The 15,392-nt window shown below is 33.8% G+C and overlaps 1 protein-coding gene across 1 annotated transcript in view; it reads right to left on the reverse strand.

Annotated features, from left to right (window-relative positions):
• Window positions 1-15,392, reverse strand: part of FCHO2 (FCH and mu domain containing endocytic adaptor 2) — a 120,991-nt gene that overhangs the window by 25,761 nt on the left and 79,838 nt on the right. Inside the window, exons 12-18 of the mRNA XM_039242073.1 lie at window positions 14,803-14,860; window positions 14,357-14,532; window positions 12,265-12,276; window positions 11,554-11,578; window positions 9,739-9,781; window positions 7,417-7,508; window positions 3,166-3,269 (exon numbers count right to left, since the gene is read on the reverse strand). Of these exons, the coding sequence (XP_039098004.1) occupies window positions 3,166-3,269; window positions 7,417-7,508; window positions 9,739-9,781; window positions 11,554-11,578; window positions 12,265-12,276; window positions 14,357-14,532; window positions 14,803-14,860 (510 nt within the window). The remainder of the gene's footprint in view (window positions 1-3,165; window positions 3,270-7,416; window positions 7,509-9,738; window positions 9,782-11,553; window positions 11,579-12,264; window positions 12,277-14,356; window positions 14,533-14,802; window positions 14,861-15,392) is intronic.

Below are 15,392 nucleotides of genomic sequence, written 5' to 3' on the forward strand. Positions count from 1 at the left end.
ACTAATTATGATAACAGATTTAAAAAATACAGCAAGGGATAAAAATACAGCTATGTATACAGGTGGAAGTGGGCAGGGCATGAGGTCAAACACATATCAGGTAGGTGAAACCTATAAGCTTAGGAAAAAAGTTTTGATCAACTACTGTGGGGGGAAAAATTTCTCCCGTAGCAACATGGTCTCATGAACATATCATGGGGCTACAATTTTACAATTTACCATTTAGAATGTGCATTTTATAATTTTTTAGGAAAAACAAAAACATCTCGTAAGTGGTTTTCTTATTTTAGAATGGCACTGTCCAATACAGTAGCCACTAGCACTTGAAATGTGGCTAGTTCAAATTCGAGATGAGTTGTAAGTATAAAATACACAGTAGATTTTGAAGACTTAGCACACAGAGGAAAGAAACTCTCCATCTTTATAATTATAAAATCTTTATACACTGAGTAAAATAATTTTACTGTTTACTTTTTTAATGTGGCTCCTGGAAAAACTTTAATATCTGTTGCTGTATTATATTTCCATTGAACAGCAGTACTTAAAAACAGCAGTTCTTAAACATGCATTGGAATCACTCAGAGGGCCACTTCCTAGAATTTCTGATTTCCCTGGGGTGGAGCCAGAGAAACTACATTTCTACCAAAATCCTAGATGATGGTAATGCTGCTAGTGTGGGGACCAAACTTTGAACACTACTGCTCTAGAACAGTGAGGCATTCACTATAGGAATGTGAAGAGGGTGTGTGATTATAGACCCTTTGAGCATCTAGTGTTAAGATAGGTGCCCTCTCCCCAAAAAAGTGCACATCCAAGCAGACCAGGAAAAGGGCACTCCACTGTACAGCAGGAGAGAATTCAAATCAGCATAAACTTTCTGGTGGGCAATACAGTAATAATCAGCAAGAGTCTTAAAAAAGGTGCATACCCTTTAGTTCATCAATTTCACTTTAAAATTTTTTACTACGGACATAAAGTCTGCAAAGAAGTAAACAAAAGGATATAAGACATTGTTTAGAATGAAATCATTAAGACAGTGATGAATAATGAAGACTTGGAAATAAACTGAATGTCAAATAATCACATTTCTAAAAACCTTTGGAAATCTAATGCTGACAGTGGAGTTACAAGATTGAACTCTGCAGCTGTTTCAAAAGGTGCTCCCTGAAGCCTTCAAAGGGTGGTTTCTAAGGCTGTCAAGGCTGGTGAGGGAGTAAAAAGTGAAAAAAATCAAGTTTCCTTACTTAATAGACTTGCAACTTAAGAGTATTTGACAAAGGATTCTACCACTCTAAACAAGTTTGAAATCTAATGAGTAATTCATGAAACTGAAAGATATTCTGAAAATATTTTCAAGTGAAGAATATATAAAGTATGACATTTAAAAATGTACACATATCATTCATAGTAACTTTTCTGAGCAATTACTCACACTCTACAATGTTCTAAGTATCTGACACAGAGTAACTCATTTAAGTCTCACATCACCTGTTACCTTTATACCTATTTACCTCTAAGAAATAGAGACTCCAAGTACCTTACCTGGCTAATGTTGTTCAGGTAATTATTGACAATAGGGTTGTGCTTTTAACAGCCATATTTTACTGAGTCTGAATATTTAAGCACTCAAAACTTAATGAAAGATATATATAAAAAGTTTAACTGCATATCTTTGGGTCATGAAATAGGAGAGGGATTTTAATTCTGTTTTCTCTCTTTCCCAAATTTTACATGGTCATGTACTTCTGTAATCAGGAAAAAATCGCATGTTATTAAAAGGCAGTCATTTTTATGTTAACTGAATAATAATTATCTCCTTGGCAGCTTGTACCTAGTCTTTGATCTCATTTCCTTAAGTCTGTTCATTAGGGTAAGAAAAGGAAGAGGTCATTTCAACACTTGGTGCTCAAGACTTTTCATTTATTCATAACACATCTCCTATGTGACTCACAGGCAATATGCAAAGTACTAACCTGGCATAGTCTAGTGAGGGAAATGCACACAAAGAAAGTATATACAATGTAATTTGTACACTAAGAGAAATATGAACAAAGTATGGGTGGGTGTAAGAAAAAGAGTGATTACATCCACTTGGGGAGAAGTAATGATCAAAGAGGGGTTTAGCTAGATGATATTTAGCCAGATCTTAAAAAAAAAATATAGGCAGTTGCCTATATAAACAACCGAGGGGCCTTTCAGTAAAGGCTGCAAAATAAGATATGGATGCATAAAAGAGCATGATGTGTTTGGGGAACAGAGGAAAGTTTCAAATGACTAGAATATAGGTTGCAAACGAGAGAAAGTTGGACAGTTAATCTGGTAATAACACAGATCGTTGAAGCAACTTTATAAAGAACCTTGTACGTTCACCTAAACCATTCAACCACATGGATTATAGGGAGTGGAGAGGCCTACCTGGGGAAAAAGAAGATTAAGCTTGACTTTTACAAATTTAATACTAGCAATTAGTGTAAAATATAAAGCAGAGTAGATAAGAAGCAAGAAGACTGGTTTGTGAGAGCCTCTCTCTGAATATAACTCATATACTTTTTTTAAATTATCTGACAAATTTTGTAGACCAATGCTTTTTTCTTTAAGCAACAGGTACTTTAACAAGCCAGGTAAGCAACATGAATTTCAATCTCTTTATATATAAAATAAAGCTGGACTAGATTCCCTCCAGGATTCTCCTGGCATTACACTTTTAAACCCTAGGATAAAACAATTAAAAAAATAAAAATAAATAAAAAATTGAAAATTTTAAAACTTTAAAAATTTTTAAAAAATTAAAATAAAAAATTAAAAAATAAAAATTTTTAAAAAAAAACTTAGGAAAAGCTCACCATCTCTTCCATAAGATTTGACTTAAAGCAGAATTACATAAAAATTACTTCTTAACTATGAAAGAATGGGCACTAAATGGTATTCTTATAATGTGCTAACTTTCTCAGGAAATCTCCTTTCTTCCTGAACAATGTCTTGCTCCACGGGTATGTCCACTGAAAATAATATGAGGGAGTAAAGGCTGGCTAGAAAAATTCTCTTATCCTTTGAAGACTTGAGGAGACAATTCAAAGCATTTAATGGTAAAGGGGTATATAGAAAAATATCATTTGCATCTTAAACAATTAAAATTAAAAAAAAAAAAAAAAACTCCATACATACTATTTCATTAATCCCACTGAGTTTGCCTGAAGTAAGCTTTGGTCTGGAAGCAGGCCTTGGAGGTGGGACAATGGTGCCTACAGAAAGAGGAGTTGTGGGCCTGGCTGGTAGGGGGGAAAGAAACAATTTGAAGAAAACCATTAGTATGTAGCAATCTTTACATAAATACATTCTATATAGAGGAATTCTTAAGATTTAAAGCTCATTTTTCAGGAGTTTTACAATACATATATAATTATAGATATTTGTTGAAATACCGGGAGTCTATAAAATATGCTTTTCTTGAAGTTAACATTCCTAAAAAACATTAACTTTTCAGTAGAACTGAGACACATAATATAAAGGGTATTCTTGTTTCAATTCTTTACACCTATAAGAAGATAAAATCTGGTAAGTTAGCTAGTAAAAATAAACCAATTTCAGGCCTAAGGTCTGATAATAATATGTATATGCCAATACATCTACTTATTAGTAATGTAAGACCAAGCCTTTGAAGCAACACCTTCACAGTAATAACATGAGCTTTAAATACAACACTTACCTTAATTAAACGTCAAATTACAAGTTGAACCACAGTGTAAAGTTTCTGGTGATAATTAAAAGTATTAAGAATACCGTATTTATGAAAAAATTCCCCCAAATCATTAGAAGTAATATTTGGTAAGAAAATATCTTACAGAAATCCAAGTAGTATTCACTATTCCTAAATCCTACATAAATTTAATGTTCAGTTTTTCAATGCCATTTGCAAGTTTTTCCATTTAAAAATCAGAGATACTAACCAGAGTGTTTCTAATTAAAAATAACCCATCATAGCAGAAATTAATGAAATTCAAATCATCACAATTCACAAATGTATTAGCATAATCAAAACAAAAGTGATGAAAGCTGATATGCTTAAATCCTTTTTATTTTAAATGATCTTCAAATCCCTTTGGTTCATTCTAAAAGATGGGGCTGTAATTAAAACTGAAGCACAGAATATGGATAGGAAGAATAGAAGTCATTAACTTCTGTAAGTCTGCAGAAGTGCACAGTTAAAAATACATGAACGGGTCTAAGTATATCCATGGAGAAACAAAAGGCTGAGGATCCATGGTCACTGTTGGAGGAATGCAGGTGGAAAGAAAGGAGAATGGAAGTGACAGGAAAACACGTAAAGGAAAAGGTAGTCACACAAGAGTGAAAGTAAATGCATGAGGGGTATGGAATCATGTAGAAAGCATATACAATGAAGGGATAATGGATAAAAGCACACTTCAAGTTGTTTGAAGAGAACAAAAAGCTCCTAAGAAATCCTATGTAGATTCTAAGGCTGTTGCCTTCTTCCAGTGAACACTACTTCTTTCACACTGTACTCCTACTTTAAGCTGTACACTGGAAGAAATGTGCACCAACCTGAGAACCATTACATTTCCCTGTGCTATGACATACTTACTTTAAAAGACAGGTTCATTATCAATTAAACCAGCACTAACCAATATGCTTGTGAGAGTTTAACACAGTAGAGATATGTATGTATACCTAAGCTTCATTACTGACAAACTGCCTACCCAAGTGGCATTAACACTGGACTCCAACCAAGCCTGGTAGAACTGTTAAGGTTCAGCTCTTTCAAATAGCCACAATTTGCTTTTCATTCCAAAAAACATGCTGGTTTCAAGGAAAGATTCAATTACCATACACTCAAATCAGTGGGAGACAATGAGTTCATACTGTATTCTTTGTAAGTTCAGCTGAAGGAGGAGAAAGCAGTTGATAACCAGAAGCAACAGGAAAATTCTAGAACAAAAATATGAATCTACATAGCCAAATAGTTTTCTTGTTTCAGGTTAATGTTATTTTAGTCACTCAAAACTAGAAAAATATAGCCATACATGAACAAAAGCAGGAGCTCACACTGTCTATTAACCAAGAAAAATAAGTATGATCATAAAAAACTTAAAGAATAGAGGAGTAAAACTGAAGGTCCAAAATATATAAAGCCAGAATTATTCCCATTTGCCCAGAGAAGTAAAAGGTAACTCTTAAACATCTGGTAAAAGTATAAAAATTTATATATAAACAAACTCCTCCTCTGATAAGTCTTACTATAGACTATGTCTTCTCTGCCTGTGGATTGAGCTCTTGTGCTCAGCAAAAATCCCTGAAAATTACATTTTGAAAAATATTAGGCTGTTTTTTTGTATTAACTCCAATACTGATTTAGTCTATCATACCCCCCTAAGATGTTTTGAGTTTTATTACTAGCCCGTTACGCACTTGTTGAGTAACACAGCACTATCATCACCTTTACACCTTGTCACATCATCTCTTTTCAACATGACTAACATTCCCTGAATGGCAAAGCAATTTGACATCATTTTTCAGACTATATAGAAAGGTTATAAAAATGCATACAAAAGTGAACTTAAAGTAGCAAAAGGTTAATATTTCCTAGCTACTACACATCAAATGGCCACTAAATGAAAACGAATCATTTTTATCTGAAGTTAAAAGTAATAGGGGTGAAACACTCTTCAGACAGTTAGCAAGAGGAAAAGAGAACTTTTCTGAAAAGGAAGAAACTGTGCTAAAGAAAAGAAAAAGAAACTAAGGGCAGAGTTAGGAAGAAATTTCTATATAATTAAAGCCTCTGTGATTATCAATGTGAAAATTTTCATTAAAGATTTTGAAAAATAATTCATAAAAGTATATAAACAAGAGGTGCCTGGGTGGCTCAGTCGGTTGGGCGTCCGGCTTTCGCTTAGGTCATGATCTTGCGGTTCATGGGTTCGAGCCCCGCGTCGGGCTCTGTGCTGACTGCCAGCCCAGAGCCTGGAACCTATTTCAGAGTCTGTATCTCCCTCTCTCTCTGACCCTCCCCTGCTCACGCTGTCTCTCTCTCTCTCTCTCCCCTAGAAATAAATAAAAATATTAAAAAAAAAAACTATATAAACAAAATTAAAACACACAACTTAGGACCTACATCATTCTAAATAGTTTTACTATTTAGAATTTTTCTGACAGTTTTACTAAACAAGAAAGAGACCTTAATGGCAACTTCAGTTCTGCCTATACAATTACCTTCCTTATGTAATCTATTAAGCTTAGTTTTATAAAACTACTAACAAGCCCACTGAAGTAATGCCACTTCAGAATATGTTCAATTATCTTTTGTTATTTCTTGCTGTTTTACAAAGTATTACATACAGATCACCTTCCCTTCAAAATTCCAAACTGGAGTTAAGGTTGCCTAAAATGTGTAATTTCTTTTAAAACTTGGTTTATAAGCAATCTAATTTTAAATACGAGTATTTTATTAATAGTAAAATGGTTCAGCATGGCTTATTGTTTAGTTAATACATCAGAGTTCAATGAACAAAGACTTTCGAATTAGTAAGATCCAGATTTGAACAGATGCTTAATCATTTCCAATTATACCCTCTTACAGAAGTTCCTGATCGTCTTTGAGTATATGCAGCTCCTAGTAGAGCAACATGGCAGGAATTCAGTCAATTCAAGTTATTGAATTGGAATGGAAGTCATTCTACCATTCTCGAAACGTCATTGAACGGCATGTCTGAAATCCCAGAGAAGGCTGAAGATCAACTTAAAGTGAATTTGATTTTATTTTTGCGTTGAACAATATTATTTAGTGCTTGAGAGGCATTAAAGCCTTTCTGGAAAGCAGTTTGGCAATAAATATCAATGGGTAGAACTAGGGACTCAAATGTTGTATTGATAAATTAGTATAAGGGTATTATGAAACCAGTACACAAAATTTGTTCTATTTCTGGATGTTCATAACACTAAAATTGGATGCAATTCAAATGTCCAATAAAAAAGGGCTGGTTACATTAATGCACATCCATGCAGTAGAATGATCTACAAATATGTTGTGGAGCACCTGGCTGGTTCAGTTGGTGGAGCATGCAACTCTTGATCTTGGGATTGTGGGTTTGAGCCCCACATTGGGTATAGAGATTACTTAAGAAAATTAAATGTTGAAAAAAAAATCATTTGGGCACAGATAAGGGATGATGCATAGAAATAAATACATGAATGGGAAAAAAAAATGGTTTGATGCATTTTTGTTTAAGCCATAGAGTCAGCTAAAAGAACCAGTACAAAATCACTTCTATCTGGCAATATGAGAGGACAAGTTAAAAATATTTTTGATTGTTAAGAACAACACAAAAGTAATGAACAAATCAATTAGAAAAAAAGTAACTAATGCACTTCTCACTTTAAATACATATATACATTTACCTGATGATGATGATGAAGTTAGTGAAGCTGAAGATGAATCAAGAGATGGTCCAAACAGGGGATCCCAAGCAAGTAAATCACTGGTCCCTTTCCTACCATAACATTTAAAAAGTAGATTTAATTAAGGACTATTTTATTGGTATAAAATCTAGTCACTTATTCTACCAGTGGAATACATGAGGAAACTTAATCTGTTAACTCCTATAGGCAGACCTTCCAAGAACATTATGTGAAGTTGCCAGGGTGGAGTAGAGAAGATAAATTCCCATTGATCACACCTTGTTATACTCCAGCAATCTTTGGAGTTTTAAGAACAGAAATCACTTCAACTTTACAAGAAAAGCAGTAAAAGGGTCTAAATGAGCTGCCTAAGGACACAAAGGTAATTAATTCTACAACAGTGTGCTAGCACGAAGTCACGGACAGTAAATTTCTTTAGGTGATATGAAATCAGGTACAAATATTATAAGGCCACAGTTAAGTACTTTTTAAAAAATCTTTAGGGGCGTCTGGGTGGCTTAGTCAATTAAGCCTCCGACTCTTGATTTTGGCTCAGGTCATGATCTCATGGTTAGGTTCCTGAGTTAACAGCGCAGATTTCTTTCTGTCCCTTCCCTCCCCCAAAATAATTAATTAAAAAAAAATCTCTTTTACCCTTTTCCTTCATCTTTGTCAAGTACAGAAGTAAACCCAACAGCTTGATATAACCTTCAAAGGCCTGATTATTACAGTAGATCATACAAGGGCAGATCTCCCTGGGCCATCCACAGCCTGGGCCACTGAGGCAGTCTAGTGAAATGTTTGGGTCTTTTTATGAAAGGTAACCAAGACTATGGACAAAAGCATCAAGAGCACCAAAATTCAAGTTTCAAAAAAAGTCAACATGCTGCATAACCCAAGATTTCCCTCCACTGACCCAGTGGAATCCACTGGACTAGTTACTCTCAGGATTCAACTTCCAGTTCTCTACTTTAATAAAAACTTTTAAATCAAAGTTTCTCTTCTTCATTTTAATCATGCACCTTTTAAGATGTCTAATCTCTAAAATCCTGAAATACATGAACTTTGCCACTACCTTTTAAAAATTTTCCAGCTTTATAAAACAGATGACTGACAAGTAAAAATTATATATATTTGTGTAAAAAAAATCCCATTAAGAGTATTTTAATGTATCAAACTGCCATTAATTTTTAATACTGTGTTCTTACATCTTAGAAAACAGGCGCATTACAATGCAAATGGCACACTTATTTCTACACACATACCTAGTATCTCAACATGCACCACACTATACCTTGTATTTGAAACCTGGCTTTAAATCACAACTGCATAAATTACTAAAAACAAAGTTTTAAAACCTGAACTTTACCTTTAAAAATAATAAATGAATACCACCACTGTCCTCAATTAATGCCTAACTTTAAAAGTATTAAATAATTTTAAACTACCGCTTTAATGAAGCCTACTTTTACTTACACAAAAGAAAAAACAGTGAAAGAATATATTCTTACAGAAGTGAAAAAGGACGCATGAAAGAAACACTGGCTTAAGTATTTTTTCCTTTTAAAAAAGGGCTAGCAACATCATTTCTAGCCCTCTCCTTGTTTAATTTGAGACATCTCTTTGTTGAAATTCATTAAAAGTGCAGTATATTCTACAGGGTTACAGCCAAAACTGAAGGAAAAAAATAAGAAAATCTCCATGAGAATCACTAGTTGAAATAGACATATATGAACTTGGGACACTACCATATTTAGACGTAGTGAAGCCACGAAGGCCAAATACAGTTTGAATGGGTTTTTAAAAAAATTATAAAAAACAGTGTCAAGGGAGAAATAATTTAAAACAACCAAACCTCACAGAACATTTCACAGTTTAGAGGATGATAAACAACACTGTACTCGAATTGAAACTGCAAATAAAACTTTCTAGAAAAAAAGGACAGAAGAATGATATTTAAACACATTAAAGAGGGAAGGATGAATAGGTGGAAGGCATAGTTAAACTATTCTGCATGTCCATAAAATGCATTCCATATAAGGAAGACACATGTCCTTGACCCTTTGTCAAAACTCATACAAGACCAATAGTGAATCCTAATGTAAACTACAGACTTTGGGTGACAATGATGTGTTAGTATAGGTTCAACAATTCTAACAAATGTTTTACTCTAGTGGGGGATTATGATAATGAAGGAGGCTGGGTATATGTGGGAGCAGAGAATATATATGCAAAAACTCTGTATCCTCCCCTCAATTTTGCTATGAACCTAAAACTGCTCTAAATATAGTCTCTTTAAAAATAAAAAACTGTGAAACTTACTCATTAGATGCAGAACATGGCTTCGATTTTGTTAGCTCTTCACCTAATTAAAATCAAAATATGAAAAATTCATAATCTGAGTAATAAAAATATTTAAATGTAAAGAAACACTAACACCTATCTCATTACTATGAACAATTTAAAACTTGTGGAATTGATAACATAAATCAAATTTTTTAATTATGAAAATGAAAATAAGCCTTTAACAAGTTTTCTAACATACTTAAGAATATCAAAATAATAACTGAATTTCTGCTATATCGTCATGTCTTTTAATATCTCTGGTAAGAAATTACTTAAGTCAACTAAACTATCATATTCATGAAAATGAAACTGCTGTTCAGATGAGAAAAATATGGGCTAGAACTTTAAAAATTAGAACAAAAGTTCAAACACATAAGTATTACTCAAAACTGATTAAGTGATGAATCATGAAAGCATTTTTTCAAGTTCTAAGAATATTATTATTTTACTAACCAAAAGTAGTTCTTTTTTTTCCCTCAAATGTTTATTTTTATGAGGCAGAGAGAGACAGAGCTTGAGGTGGAGAGGGGAAGAAAGACAGGGAGACACAGAATCTGAAGCAGGCTAGGCTGCACAGACCCAGACGTGGGGCTTGAACCCACGAACCGTGAGATCATGACCTGAGCTGAAGTCGGACACTTAACCGACTGAGCCACCCAGGCACCCCCAAAAGTAGTTAATTCTTGAAGGATATTGTATCTTGAAAAATTTTAAATTTTACAGCAATCTAAAGCAACAGTCTTTATAAGATGGTCTGTTTTGCTACCTTTTGCATTAGTAATGTGAATCTTTTCATTAAGCAACCATCACATAAAGGCAAGAGCATCAGTAATATGCAAAAGTCATGTTAGTTCATAAGCAAGCTTCCCTGCACCTTAATGTGTTGGATCACCAACATGTAGGTGATGAATGCAGAATGTATCAACATAGGTGACTCCAGCAAACTACGAGGAATACTGCTCTGTACATGATGCCCCTTCATGCCACACTGTCCCATCCGGCTCCAACTGGCCCTTTGTTTGGCTTCAGAGTACTTACTGTGCTGTTCTCCTCTATGTTTCTACAATTTGCCCTTTTCTCCATAACTCCATAAAAGGAGCTCACTTTTATCTTCATTTTCCTCATATCCCCTATCATGAAGCTACTCACCATTTCTTTTCCTTTTTTAAAGTAAAATCTTGTATTTAGTTTCATATTACGCATTTAATAGGTCTTTTTCATTGTGTCAGAATAGGATTGATGTTATGATTTTTATTAATCACTGTGTTTACAGACTGCATAACTTTTGAGTAGACTGCCTTTAACTCTATTTTTCTCACCTTTGTTATTTGTTTCTCACCTTTAATGCAAGATTCTGCAGATGTTAACAACCTCCCAAACTGTTTTAGTATAATTTACTATACTAAAAACCCATGGAAGAGAAACTGCAATTGTGATAGGACTTAAAAATAAGTAAAGCTAAAGCTTACTCATTCTCATAATGCCTTCTGACTCATGAGGCAGAGTTATGCAGGTTACATTCTCAAACAGAAGCTACTATTTGGCTTTGTTGATTTCTGAAAAATGTGTAGGCAAGTATTAAATTTAAAGGCATGTATAAATGCTAAAAGCAATAATATACCTATGTTGTCTTCTGGTTAAAGTAAGTATCCATCTAGTCTGTTGCTAACAGTCATGATGAGAACAAACCATTTATTTCTATAACTATTTTTGTAAGGCTACAATAAACTCAACAAATTGCCTAATAAACCTTAATGGACATAAAACAACCAATTTAAATGTCAAACTTACTAGACGAATTCCGATTCATCTGCACCTAAAAGAGAAAAGCAAAAACTAAAAGTCATTAAACAAGTAATTTGATTTGGTAATGAAATACTTCATTAACATTTTTTTTTTCCCCTAGGAGAGACAGAGAGAGAGAGACAGCGTGAGCAGGGGAGGGTCAGAGAGAGAGGGAGACACGGACTCTGAAATAGGCTCCAGGCTCTGAGCTGGCAGTCAGCACAGAGCCTGACGCGGGGCTCGAACCCATGAACCGTGAGATCATGACCTAAGCAAAAGTCAGATGCTTAACCGACTAAGCCACCCAGGCGCCCCCGTTAAAATTTTTTTAATGTATTTTTTTATTTTTAAGTAGGCTCCATGACCAACGTGAGGCTTGAACCCCAATGCAGACCAAGAGTTGCATGCTCTAAGGCAGCCAAGAGCCTACTTCATAAAATATAACTGGGAAGCTAATTTTAAGTTGTTTTTAAGCATATCTGTTCAACTGTAAACTACATTAAAAATTCTTTTAATGCAGTTTTTTATAGTAAAAGATAATACATGTGTCTTTACACTCAATCAAAAGTTTTAAAATACAAAAATGTTAGTACCTACGGCAAGATACTATGTATGATCTGCATATCTAAAATATGTAACACAAGTATTCTGAAAAATCAATGTTCGAACATTAAAATTGTTTTTTTAATAGGTAAAAATATAAAATCTTGTACTTACTGGGCTGTGTCTCTAGTAATACATGGAAAAAAAAAGACATAGTGTACATTTTAGAATTTAAAATATCTTATTTTCTTGGTCTCATAATTTGTCTATACCCTTCTGAACCATACCTAAAATCTCTACAACTTAAAACACATGCAGAACATTGCTGGAGTAGGGGACATGAGCTAGGTAAGCAAATGGCCCAATAAAATGTACCCAAAATATCCTCTTTTCAAACCCAACATTAACTATTAAACTGCTCTCATCATTATTTATTTTCTCAGTATGAAACTAGTATGTTCACTGTTCTTTTAAAAGTAGAAGAGAGAGAAAAGTACAAAGGAGAAAACTTAAAACCACAAATGCTTTCACTAACCAGAGCAAGGTCCTTAACATTTTGGTATATATTCCTCTAGGCTTTTGTTTTATTTACATATATTTTTAAAATTAGTTGTGCTTATATAATAAAAATTTTTAATGACTTCATAACTTCCTACTTTATATATACACTATAATTTAATTTGGGCATTAGTCTTAAGGTTAAATAGCAATGGTAGAATAAAACCTCACTTCAGAAATGAGTTTTTCTGATAGAAAAAAATTAAATTCAAAAAGTGAAAGAGAGAAAAACACTTTTTCCCAAGTACAGATTTCTTAAAATATGTAATTAAATAATAATATGAAGTGGGTAACACTTTAATTTGGCATTATCAAGGAAAACGGGTTTAATTTCAATTATGATGAGCATGTATAGACTAAATTGTCATTCTAAGACATGGTTTTTTTCCATAGTCTAACATTCATGAATTTAGAGTATGACATCAATGGAAAGGTTAGTTATAATGATTTTTTTCTCCCGCAAAAGCTTTTAAATACGGGATCTTAGAATTGAGGAATTAATCATTATCACTAAGAATTCTTAGATTTGCTCAGAGAACTCTAGATGCTGGCGAGGATGTGGAGAAACGGGCACCCTCCTACACTGTTGGTGGGAATGCAAACTGGTGCAGCCCCTCTGGAAAACAGTGTGGAGGTTCCTCAGGAAACTAACACTAGAACTCCCCTAGGACCCAGCAATAGCACTGCTGGGAATTTACCCAAGGGATATAGAAATGCTGATGCACAGGGGCACATGTACCCCAATGTTCATAGCAGCACTCTCCACAATAGCCAAAACATGGAAAGAGCCTAAGTGTCCATCAACAGATGAATGGATCAAGAAGATGTGGTTTATCTATACCATGGACTACTACATGGCAATGAGAAACCATGAAATCTGGCCATGTGTAGCAACATGGATGGACCTTGAGGGTGTTCTGCTGAGCGAAATAAGTCAGGCAGAGAAGGACAAATATCATATGTTTGCACGTATAGGAGGATTAGGAGGAACTTAACGGAGGACCATGGGGGAGAAGAAGAGGGGAATGGTGGGGGAAAGGGAGAGAGGCAAACCATGAGAGACTCTTGAATACTGAGAAACAAACTGAGGACTGATGGATGTGGGGAGAAGGGGAGGGATTGGGCATGGAGGAGGGCACTTGTGGAGATGAGCACTGGGTGTTATATGGAAACTAACTTGACAATAAACTATTTGTAAAAAAAAAGAATTCTTAGATTTGCCTTTTTTAATAAAAAGTATGAAAAAACAAATGCTGCAGGTGCAAAAGCATGCAGACATGTAATTTAATGTTTAAATCCATTTTTATGGAATTCCTGTTCACATAAAGTTCTTTAAATATGGATGAAAAACTTTAAAATTAGATGAGGAAAAGATTAATACTGCCAGTTAAAATTTCTGAAACATACAGACTGGAAAATAAAATAAATGGCAGAAATAGATTTTCTACATTTTTGTTTCCTGGTAAAACTTTCAAAAAGAAACAAAGCTAAGCCAAACTCAAGTTCATTTGCCTATATAAAAATTAGAAACTATATACCTCAATAAAACTGAAGAAAAATTATAAAATATTTCCTTATCCAATATGCTTAATTAACTATTCCTAAGCGATATTTTATATTCCTAAAATTAAGCAGATGCAAGAAAATGAGGTTAAAAAAAATAAAGTTTCTATATGAAGAGTACGAACTTGTTTATTTTCTTACTTACAGATATTGCTGGAGAGAGCGTGATATTTCCTATAGATACTTTTAATTCATCCAAGGAAGCCATTGTGTGATGTGAGTTATTTGGATGCACTGGTTTGATTTCTATCCGATATTTCTTTGGTTCTTCATCTTCAGAATCAGAATCACTAGATGAGTAGAAATGGTTCTCTTTGGTATGTGAATACCAGTTAAAGAATTTAGTTTTTAAGTGATCTTAATGTATAACCAGTTTACACACATTTATAAAACGGAATATAAACCTTTAAAGAGATACAATAGACTTTAACAGAAACAGAATTACTCATTAGTAAAAACATGTCAAATATGGAGTCACGTTTTATTATAATTAAAAATTTTAAATCTTTATTAAACAACGGATCATTTTGTTTAACTGTCTACTTATATCCCAACACAATCCATAGGAATATCCACATGATGAAAGGATATCATTCTGATTTGCTTCTGGTTTTATACTATAGCCTTCTTCATCTACATCAGGAATGTTCTATGGGGAGAAGGAAAAAACTGTAATGATGGCTCCGACTACAGAAATACAAAAGATTAGCAAAATAGTTTTAACTATTATAGGGGCTACATCATTTATCAAATACCAACAGGCTCATACAGTTATTAATTGGAAAAGTTGTATCCTTTTGGTTAATTTATATTCAGATCACACTATATGCTTCAGAGGTCTGAAAGAGAAAAGCACTGTAAAATGAAATAGGAGAAACACTAAAAGGAAGAGAAAAGGCGGTTGGGCAGGACACCAACAGTTCTGTAGATAACCATATTTTCACCCAAATCTTCAAAGTGAAGATATAAAAACATAAGGCTGTTAGGTATGTGGTAATGAGAGATGATGAAATCAGAGAGCTGACAGTTTCAATAAATGGAAATATTTATCAAATATACAGAAAAACAAATTAAAGATGACCAAGAAAATTAAGTAATCTAAAGTAACTAAAATAATCATCTTACCCATGAGACAGGAAAATTTCAAAAGCTTGAAAATATATTCTTTTGGCATAACTGTG

This window comes from Hyaena hyaena, unplaced genomic scaffold (assembly GCF_003009895.1).
Source record: "Hyaena hyaena isolate Hyena2069 unplaced genomic scaffold, ASM300989v1 scaffold_205, whole genome shotgun sequence".
NCBI lineage: Eukaryota > Metazoa > Chordata > Mammalia > Carnivora > Hyaenidae > Hyaena > Hyaena hyaena.